At 45.7% G+C, this 10,831-nt stretch overlaps 1 protein-coding gene across 4 annotated transcripts in view; it reads right to left on the reverse strand.

Moving 5' to 3' along the window:
- LOC4577936 (protein held out wings) overlaps nucleotides 1-10,831 on the reverse strand; it is a 33,819-nt gene that overhangs the window by 3,460 nt on the left and 19,528 nt on the right. Inside the window, exons 3-4 of one of the 4 annotated variants that reach the window (XM_061654126.1) lie at nucleotides 4,804-5,216; nucleotides 1,768-3,092 (exon numbers count right to left, since the gene is read on the reverse strand). In XM_061654126.1, the coding sequence (XP_061510110.1) occupies nucleotides 5,163-5,216 (54 nt within the window). In that variant the 3' untranslated portion in view covers nucleotides 1,768-3,092; nucleotides 4,804-5,162. Of the gene's footprint in view, nucleotides 1-1,767; nucleotides 3,111-4,803; nucleotides 5,217-10,831 lie in introns of all 4 variants that reach the window. The other 3 variants (XM_061654124.1, XM_061654128.1, XM_061654127.1) reach the window with 3 other exon arrangements.

Genomic DNA, 10,831 nt, shown 5'->3' on the forward strand with positions numbered 1-10,831 from the left:
CCTCTTGCTCTCTCTGGGCCTTCCCTACGGGGTGTTGTTGCGCCGCACAAACGAAGGAAAAACATTCCAGAGATATTTTTACACTTCACACTGTGTTCACCATCACCCTCCTGGCAATGGAAAATCTCTGCTAGTCAGTTGGCGGGATCTACAGCCAGCCACCACGTTAACACACACGGCGCATGGAAAAACGAGTTTTTTTTCTCGATCTTGTGTGCTGGCTTGCTTGCCTGTGGGACGTACACATGGGATCACATCTCCCCTGCTAGGCCAGGAAAGCTGTTTGCTTTGGTTTGGTTAAAACGTGGTAGGTTTCTTTTTCGCGGCATGTTTGTGAGCACATGGTGCACATGCACAGGTCCTCTGTAGTCCGGATTTCGTATGTTGTGATAAGATCTGCATCACGCACAATCTCGTGTGGAAAATGAATGGATTAATTTCTCAAGTCATTTTGGAAACAGTCTTCTTGTAATGTTCGATCTTTTGGGATAGAAATGGTACAAGTTTAGATCTTCTGATTTCTTGTAATGCCCTAATTATGATCATGAGAGTCTTAGAAGTCAGAGGTTGTTTCCAAGATCAACTGATGTTGTGTAAAGACTTATTTCTGATAATGTGATTTTGTTTTATATGAAAGTGACTAATCAAACTGAGTTCAAGTCCTCTACTTACAAATCAATAATTAGATGAGAAGTTTCCTACGAAACCTATGGCATAACCGTCACGATCGAAAAAGGATTTGTGAGTCTCAAACGTCAGAAGTCAGAAGTTGATCAGAATATCAACTGATTTCATGTAACGACCTGCTTTCGACCATGTAGGTCTGTTTTACTTCATGATTGCTAATCAAACAGAGTACGAGACGTTCGAATCCTCTACTTGCGAAGAATCAAGGTTCAGATTTAACTTACAAAACCTACCGAAAGAAGTTAGAAGTCTGAAGTTGATTTCAAGATTAGCTGGATTTGTGTAAATACCTACTTCTGATAATGTGAATCTGTTTTATATGGAAATGACTAATCATACTGAGTTTAAGTCCGCTACCTATAAACCAACAATTATATGATAAGCTTTCTACGAAACCTAAGACATACTCGTTATCATCTAAAAAGTATTTTTGAGTCTGAAACGTCAGAACGATCATAATATCAACTAATTTCGTGTAACGCCCTACTTCGGACCATGTATGTCTGTTTCACACGACGAAAGCTAATCAAACAGAGTACGAGACATGTACGAGACTCTCTACTTGCGAAGCATCAGGATTTATCATACGAAACCTACCAAAAGAAGTTAGAAGTCAGATGTTGATCAGAAGATCAACAGATTTTGTATATAGCCCTACTTCTGTCCCTGTAAACCTGTTTTACATGGACGCGATTAATCGAATTGAGATCAAGTGCTCTTCCTGTGAAGAATTATATACTTCCTATCAAGATTAAGATGAGATTTATCCAATAACACCTAAGATCTTAACTTAAAAGACTAAAAGAGATCTTGACCAAAAAAGGACAAAGCATCAGCCGCATTTGATGGACAGATAGAGATTTATAAATCAAAATGAATCACCGTAGAGCCTAGTCATATTTCACAAGTAAAGTTATTGGCCATTAGCATATTTAATCATGCCACTTAAAATGTCTTGTCCTCGTGCTTGTACTCCACAAGGCTTTCAAAGCAACACGCCTTGAAGAGTGTTGCTAATGATATCAAAATTATATTGCAAAAACAAACATTCAATTATTGTCATTGAGCGTACAATCTTACCTCGCGGACCTAGTTGAAAGTACAGTATCCTCCTCCCATCAGCAGCAGTTCACCCGCCGGTCCTCTACGCACTTCTCCTCTGCCGGCTGCCCGGCCGGATGATTGTTGGCATGGATTTTTATGATAATTTACTAATGAACTACACACAATGCCCACATCGTGCCACCGGACAGCCCGCAAACGCGGTTCACGCGCATGGCTCGCTCTCCATCGACCAGCCGGACGGACGTGAGTATTTACAAAATATCTGTGCCGCACAACCTGCCGGTTGTCACACAAAACCCTTGAACACACTGGGGTGGTGGTGATGATGGTGATGGTGGGTCACACTTGGACAAGAGGTGGGTGATTGTTACTGGCCATGTGGTGGATGACGAAAGGGAAACAGGCAAAAAAGTGTCCCCGCTAACATACACCGACACACAAACACACCAGGCAGGGACTGTTCACCTCGATCGACGATGACCACGGACGAGCGGACACACTGCACACACACACACCGCGCAATATACACTCATCGCACCTTCACTCCACTTCCGTAACGCATGAATAAATAACACATAAACCTCAACGGCTATTACAAGCACGGCACAAAACAAATTTAACAGAAAAGAGCCCCCAAAGAAGAACTGAGAAAACTGGACAGTCACACATGTATGAAGTCACACCACACCCGGGGCAGATTTGTGTGTCCAAAAAGATTGGAAAAAAGTCACGCCAACACACTCCATCACCCGCGCATCTATGAAGCGCTCTGCTGCTGACGCTCGTCGCTTTGCCATCGATCCGATTTCCGGCCTGTACGTGGGTGGGGGATAGTATGGTATGTTGGTATTTGCACTGGCTCACACACACACGCACACTTTTCTTTCCGGTGATGCGTTCAAAAATACCGAACCGCTTTGACGCGTGTTTAACACTTGTACGCGCGGACCGTGGTGTGATGCCTCCCCCTAGGCCTTTTTAGTACAGCACTAGCGGAGCCGGTGGGGCTGGTGCAGGGTATGGCGGTACGGGTTGGAGCGCTGGTGGAATAGCTGCTGATGATACTGGTACGGGCTGGGATGCTGATAGAGCTGCTGCTGGGCTGGCAAGCTGTACTGGGTCGGATGGTGATACTGCGCATAGTACTGGTGCTGCTCTTGCTGCTGCTGCTGCTGCTGCTGCTGTTGGTAAGGATGCGTCGATGGTGGTGGTCCACAGCCAACCACGACCCCACGGAGCACCGGCCACATATGGTGATCGACGTAGGTGTTGGTGGTGGGGTTGGTCGTCGGTTGCGCAATCGTAAGGAGATCGTTGTTTGCGTTTCAGAATTGCCGGACCTGGAACATTGAAAGAGACTAAGATAAATCTAAATTATAATTTGGAGTTTCACACACCCGCGCGTGCGCACAGTACGAAGGGGGTAGGTAAGCGGAGGAAGCGCAGTGAAAAGCAGCAAAAAGTTTGCACATGCAAAGTAAACGAAAGCGATCGTGTTTGTTTGATGTTGATGAGGATCATCTTGATGTAGGGTGTATTCGTTTTTAGTACATTGGTTTTAGTACAAGCGAAGCGTTTTTCTACTAAGTGCAGCTATAAGAGGTAGTTATGCGTTCGTAACACGTTTCCGCGATTAAGCAAACTGCGTTGCGGAAAACACATCTTCCCTCGATCGATTGATTGATCAATCATTAGCACGCGCGCTCGCCCAGAGACCCGAGAGCCGGAGAAATGTTTGTCTGTCACAGTCGCCGCTACAAACGGGGTGAAACAGCGATCCCAAAAACAGCACGTATAATGTGTGTTGGGGCGTGCTGACAAATGAATGGTTCGTTCGGAGGGGGTTACTGTTACTGATGCTCGAAACCCCCTCTCTCTCTATCTCTGTTCAGGAGTATTTGCCTCAGCAGAATGGGTGCTAAAATTAAAACCGTTTTTAGGGTAATCACTGCAAGTGTGAAAATTAGCAGTGCTCCCTCCGCCGGAAGTGCTTCCCTGAAGGGGTGTTTGGGGTGGTAGTTTTGACTTGGTCTGAAGAGTGGCGGCGATGTCGGACATGGCGGACGAGTCACAGCTGGAGGTTTTCGGAGAAGATGTGTGGAATGCATTTGGAATGTTCATCAGCACATCCTCAAGCACAGTTTGCAAGGGATAGTGGGAAAGGAACTCCGAACAAATGTAACTAATTTTGCGCATGAACGATTCTTGCCCAACCGTGCAAAGCTTCTGTTTTCAAAGGCAAACAAATCATGGGGAGTAGCGTACCATTCACCCCCATCTGTTTGATCGCGTGATCGTTGCCGCACACTTCCGGTTGTTTCATGCTGGTGTACAGACATTATCTACACATTGGGATTTTGAATAATAATACTTTATATCTTTGAATGGGTTAAATTATCCACGTAAAATGACCAAATGACCTACAAAATCTATCTACTCGGTACTGCCGTATAATTTTCAAAGTGTTCTCCGACAGCCAACGTGGCACCATCGCCAACCCAAGGGGGAAAGAACTATCTTCACGAGAACTATTTTTAATCCTACACCACCTACAACACACTACATCTACACAGCAGCAGTAGCAGCAGCAACAGCAAGGTGCAATGGTGCATTCACGACGACCCCCACGACGATGACGGCGTCCCTGCTGAGAGCTAGTGAGAGGGTGTCGAATGTGCTCAAATTTAGCCATCAACCATACATGCCATAAATATACACACACAGAGACACAAAACACACACACACGTGTTATAATGCTACGCAAACGCCGGAAGATGCATTCTTTTGAAGCGCAGCACCGGATAACACCAACATGTACTAAATAATGTACTAAATAAATACCACTACCACGCCACTATTCTGGCAGGCTACAAACGCATGCAAGAGCGAAAGTGTTCTACAAAACAAACACAAAAGCTACACCCTCTAATAGGCAAAGTTCTCTTCTACAACTTCTACAAAGGATAGAATTCGAAAAAAGAGAGAGAGTACAGAAGCATGAAAAAAAAGACTCAAATAAAGAGTAAAATCAAAACGCAAACTTCACTAAACCTTCAGTTGGTGACGCGTGGAGTGATGCTGCTGCTGCTGCTCTGTCACGGTGCGTGTGTGTGTGTATTCCATAATACTCGATCTTCCAATCCAATTTTAGTACACGAGAGCACATTTGTGTTGCTTGGGAATGCCACTTATTTCCCAAATATATTTTTGTGCGTGTTTTGGTCAGCCAGGGCAGCAGTGTTGGAAATGGCAATTGGGGCTTTGGAGCGTCAGAGAGTAACTTATTATTTTTGGTCAAACCGGTGAAAAGAAGAAGGTGAACGGGGATGATTTTTTTCTTTCTTATTTTCCACTCTCTTCGCTCTATTAGCTTTCTTAATCGTATTAAAATTGTCTGCCTGTTTTTTCCATTAGACTTTCATCTGCCCCTGGCGGGGTCCACCGTAGCACCCGAGCCGTGAGAACTAGAAGTATAATAAGGAGAGAGTGAGAGATAGAGTAGAGATGCGAGCAGAAAACGTTGGTTTGCAAGAGTGAGAAAACGAATGCGACGCCGCGGCAGCTGTAACAATAGAGCACACTCAAACAATGCACTGCGATGCGATCGAGAGTGTATGCTGGAGCGAAGGAAAGTGTTTTACTTAAGGGTAAGATTATATACGATGGGGCTGGGAAGCGGCAGCTACCGTTCGTTACTACTATCAATCCCCATCCACACCAAAGGGGCGCTTGAAGCGAATTTTTTCTTTACGAGATTGAAAAGAAAGGCAATATTACGACAGCAACTATGCACAACAGGGTTAGTTTAAAGGGGTCGCTTTTTTAAAAGAAGAAAGGGAACGTAAAACTACTTGCCGCATCAAAACCCTCCTTCACCTGTTCCAATCCCTACACCCCAACAGACCCATAAACAACAATGGTTTTACGGCACTTTCACCGTCTGCCGTAACTAACTAGCCGCGTGATCGTGCTCAGAGATGACGAATTTGCACCATAATCATGTGTTATTTTTTTAACATTTATAATTTCATATTTTTGTGACATTGGGACCCACCTTAAGTGTCCCATTTAAAACGGTGCCACGCGATACTACAACGTGCTGTGGAAATTTCATCTCCGCAGGGCAGGGAACGAACCTCCCCAAAGGCACGATCCGTCTTTATGGCAGTCCACGGGGGAAAAGATTGCTACGCGTGCCCGATCGCAATGGGGGGAAAATAAACCAGATCGTCGACGGACTGAGTGAGAAGAAAAAAAAAACTTCACCGCTCCAACACACCACACGCAGGTGGGAAAAATATGAAAATTCTATTATTACACATTTTTTGGATATGAGTGCGGGAATAGCGAGTACGCTGTGTTGGCTTGTTGGTTGGTTGGTTGGTTGGTTGGTTGGGAAGGTGAGAAATAGCTCTGACTCACTGTATCAATGTTCCCGCCCAACATGTGACCACGTTGTGCTTTTAATACGCTGTTTTATAAAAGATTGGACCAAAGTAAACACAAAATTTACTCAAGTTCAAGTACAGTAATTTAAGGAAAAATAGGCGACGAATTAATTTCAAAATTTAGAAGCTAACTTCAGAAATACTATGAATAGCTTTAAATATAAAACTAATAACAAAATACAAATTAATAACATTTAGGAAGGAATAATTATACAAAATAGCATTTGAAGATCATCAAGAGCTAATAGATTCGTAACATCATAAGAATCTTACTTATAACAGAAAGGTTTTTAGAACAATATTGAATTTAAATACTAAAATAAACCTCTCAAAATTGAGATTAATTCTCTAAAAAGGCACCACCGATACCTGATCACAGTTGGAAAGACGATCTTCCCAGCTTGCTAGCAAAGATTTTCTCAAACTTTTTTGTAGATCAAATAGCGCATTTGTGACTCATGCAAGCAAACGAGCTGAACTTTGCGTTTTCGCATTTAAAAAGAGGCGATCAAAAGCAATACTAAAACCAAGAGAGAGTGAAAAAACGCCTATCCGCTGAAAGGTTGATGATGAGCCAACCGACAAAAGGCTTTGTTCGGCTTCGTCGGCATCTAATGATAAAAATAAACGGCCTACCCTTCTGTCCCTCAGTCTCTGGCCGTGTGTCTTACGCCATGGTAGAGCCGGCATCTCCCCCTTTTTTTTTTGAAACACACCAAACACTAATCGTCCCAAATTGGCCACACACCCGCTTGCAGTGGGGTGTGTGTGTGTGCGGCGGGGTGCCGGAAACCGCAGCCAAAGTTACTGTTTGTACAGCGATTAACACACGCGGTTGGAGACGGGAAGAATTAGCTTATCCCGTACTGTATCGTCGCGGTCATCAAGCGCGCGCTCGGACCACGTGGGAGTAGAAAATGAAAGTTGGCAACAGCAAGTCACCTCTGGTTCGATGTTTAGTCTAACAGCAAATGGTTAAATGATTTGTTGCCAGTGATAGCTCCATAATGGGGTTTGCCCCCAATTTTGGCCAAACTTTGCGGTCGGCTTCTTGCTGTGTGCTTGTGCTGTGTCCACAAAACTCTTGTTAGCTACAAGCCGTATCTCCGCCTCCACCACGGGCATGAGGATAATAATGTCCCACGCAAAAAGCTCTAAAAAGGGATCACACATTATACTGGTGGGTTGACTGCTGTGGCAATCCAAGAACCTCCTCCGCGCGCGCTTCTCAAAATTTTACCCCTGCCAGATGGTGACCTCCCGACGGAACTGTGGCCAGATCACCGCTCCTAATCGATTCACTTCCCAAAAACGGTTACAACACATACTGAGAGGGAAGAGAGCATGTTAAACCCGGCTGACAAGTGCCAGTTGCCTGAGATGCCATGGTGATGCAATCGGGCGAAACACAATCCAGATCGCTCGGCTCAGGTCCGTTTTCGGAGCATCCACCCACCCACAGCAGCAGAGTGAGAAGAGAAACGTTTGGAGGTCGTCGCTATCTGGAAAATCTCACGACCCGGACCGAGCGAAAAAGGAGACACATCGTCATCATCATCATCGTCAACAGGCGCTCTACGGCGAGCCTGTGGTGTCTTGTGTCCAAGTTTAAAACCCCCGCAACAAGAAAACAGCCGACACCAGGGGGAGATACATTTTGCGCAATTGGATGAGCGGCCGTTAAAGTGACAAATATGGCGCGCTCGGTTCATGTCGTGCCGGTGTGCTCATGGTGTGAGGTGGCCAGGCCTGGATAATCGCCAAAAATTGCACCTGAAAACGGTGAGTCACATCACACACTCGGTGTCTCAGTAGAGTTGGACGAACAAATGAGTTCCCACCGAAACAGGGACATTTTGCCCTCTCGGGACCGACGTGCATCCTACGCAGAGACGGTTTGCTAGAGGTGGTGTGAGAAAGCTAGAACACTCTCTGACGTAAATAACTATTTTTTTTAGAGACGGGAGAGTCCTCAGAATGGACCCTCGAGATCGGTCGAGACGAGTTCTGGTCTGTAAACAACGGCTCAAGAGTGTATTGCAAAACACTGGTGCCCCTTTTACAGCAGTAGCTGTCGTAACTATCGCTCCCTGTAGGAGGAGTTGTCTGGGTCTATTCAAAGCACAACCACAAACATTCCTGATAATACCGATACGGGACCCGGTGCTACTGCGAACGGACGCTTTTAACAGGAAAACGGGGACACATTTTTTTATTTGCTCTCCTGACCTGCCAACCCTTGCCCCCATCTCACTCCCATCATCTAGTGATGGTTAAGCCGCACGGAGCACTTTCAAACTCGACACATGTGGATCCGTTAAGATCCGTGCGTGCGCGACCCAGCAGGCCAGCAAAGTCAACATCTTTCAAAAAATAAATTACGTTCCTCCTTGATCCGTCCTCCGCGAACAAAAAACCGGTGGAACCTAACCACACAGGTGGGTGGTTCCGTGTGTCCAATGCCTGCTTCTTCCTTTTGCTCTTTCAGTGTGTTGGTCTGTATTCGATCGCAGGCCGGTATGTTTGCGCGTGGGAATACGGGAATCTACGGCCGAGAGTACGAAGTTGGAGAGTTTTGGGCGTACAAAGTAACACAGGCCTAAAGGGGTGTTGTGTAGGTGTCGGAACCGCTGGGAGGAGGTTTTTTGTTGTTGTTGGGCCAGTTCCCTTACAAAGTAGGATCAACATACAAAGCAGTATGTATTTTCGTGAAGGTGTAGTCAGACACCTAATGCATGAGGTTGTCCGTAGAATGGAGCTCCCTTTCTTTACACCCATTGCAACGTTCTCGCGAGCCGACTTTAGAAGGATTAGGCATGACTGTACCACTGATTAGTCCGATCAGGTTTTGCCTTGACGATCGCGCACAACTGCAAAGAGGAGGGAAGCAGTTTGGGCGCCATCTGTTGGGGTGCCGATGCGGCATGGCCATGTAGGTGATGAAGGAAACGATTGTGCAATCGCCGGACATGGCGAGCGGATGCATTAGGAACTCGCCGTCCGTCTCGGTTTGAACAGAAACGCTTGATCAATGCACGATCACATACCACAACAACCGCCTGCGCACATTAGGCGCAACAAATTTGGTGTCGCGTTTGTGTCTCGCTGACGGAATGGCGTGGTCGTCATATACCTGTGCGAAGGGAAAACGGTAATACCCGCAACACAGGTCTACTATGTATGCGTGTTTGTGTGTCTGTGCGACGCGCACAAGCCACGAAACTAATTTGAATTTAATTAGAGTTGTGAGCTTCAACAGGCGGCAGCAGCAAAAAGGGAGCAGCCGTGTCGTGTGTCGCGGCGTCGTGAACCATTTCTTGTCCATCATCATTGGCAGGTAGTGTCGCGTAGTAGCTAAATGTCGGGTAGGGTAGATCTGCATCCTCCCACGACGAAACCGATCGGTTTAGAGGTTTATGTGCGCGCGCATGTGTGTGTGTGTGTGGTCGCTTTTTTTACCTCATCCACAACACCCTAACAGCAAATGACTTATGATGATGATTGAGACACCAACAGCAGGAGGACGCAACGGCACAAATGGCGTGGTTGATAGATTTACGATTCAGATGGTGGGTTTGCTTTGAACGAGGCAAGAGCACCATTTATTCCGCAACCCAACAGCGCTCGAATGGGCTGTGTGTGAGGTGCTAAGGTGAACCCCAAGAGGCTGAAACACACTGTCCCTTTTTACTGTCGCGAGGGTCAGAGGACGAACATCATTTCTCGAATGGTGGGCACAGAGGGGGGAAAATGGGTAACTACTCTCCCCTCATACGTACGATACGTTCACTGCATTCCTTTTTTGAAAGGTGTACTAAAAATATCCTCCTTCCAACGCGCACACCTGGCGTTACATTCCAGCGAGATGAGCGTTGCAATGCGAGAGTAAAAGAGACAGAGAGAGTCTACTAGAGAGGGAAAAGGGAGGAAGAAAACGCAGGTGTAGGCAATAGAACCAGCGGCAAGTAGGTCGTTGGTTCCGGTCATAAACTATGCGAACCTAATCAGAACAGGTGTACGCAAAAATGTGATGTACTAAAACAGCCATAAATTCTGTTTGAAGCGTTACATGATCTTTACACATTTAATAACGCATTTAAATTTCGTAAACACACTATATCAACATGTTATACATGGCAGTTCGCTTTATGTTAATAACACATGCAACCTCTTTTTAGTTTAATAACCTTAAAAAAGAGATGAAATGTGTATGGGAAAGCACGGCACTGTGGTGCGTTGTGTGGCCGAACGATTAGTTACAAACGATTTAGTGATGAAAGACACGAGTAACGATACTAAACGTACGCAGCAAAAGTGGGGAAGATCACGATCACGTGGACAAGGAAACTGCCATTTGGGGTTATGCGTTCGAACCGGAAAATGGTTCAATGGCTTTGCTGTCACCCGTTGAGATTAAAATACGAAACATTTAACAAATCCCAAATCCCAGTCACTGTCACTGAGTTTCTTTGTGGAATGTGAGATAGTGTGAGGGAATTACGCCACAGTTGATCGACAGCGGGGAAACCCGTGAGTAACTCGAGCGGTAACAGTTAAGCGATCATTTCTCTTTAACCTCTCGTTTTCTTCCCTCTGTCCGGAGTTTGATGAAGACAGCAAATTAATGAAAA

Source organism: Anopheles gambiae, chromosome 3 (genome assembly GCF_943734735.2).
Source record: "Anopheles gambiae chromosome 3, idAnoGambNW_F1_1, whole genome shotgun sequence".
Taxonomy (NCBI): domain Eukaryota; kingdom Metazoa; phylum Arthropoda; class Insecta; order Diptera; family Culicidae; genus Anopheles; species Anopheles gambiae.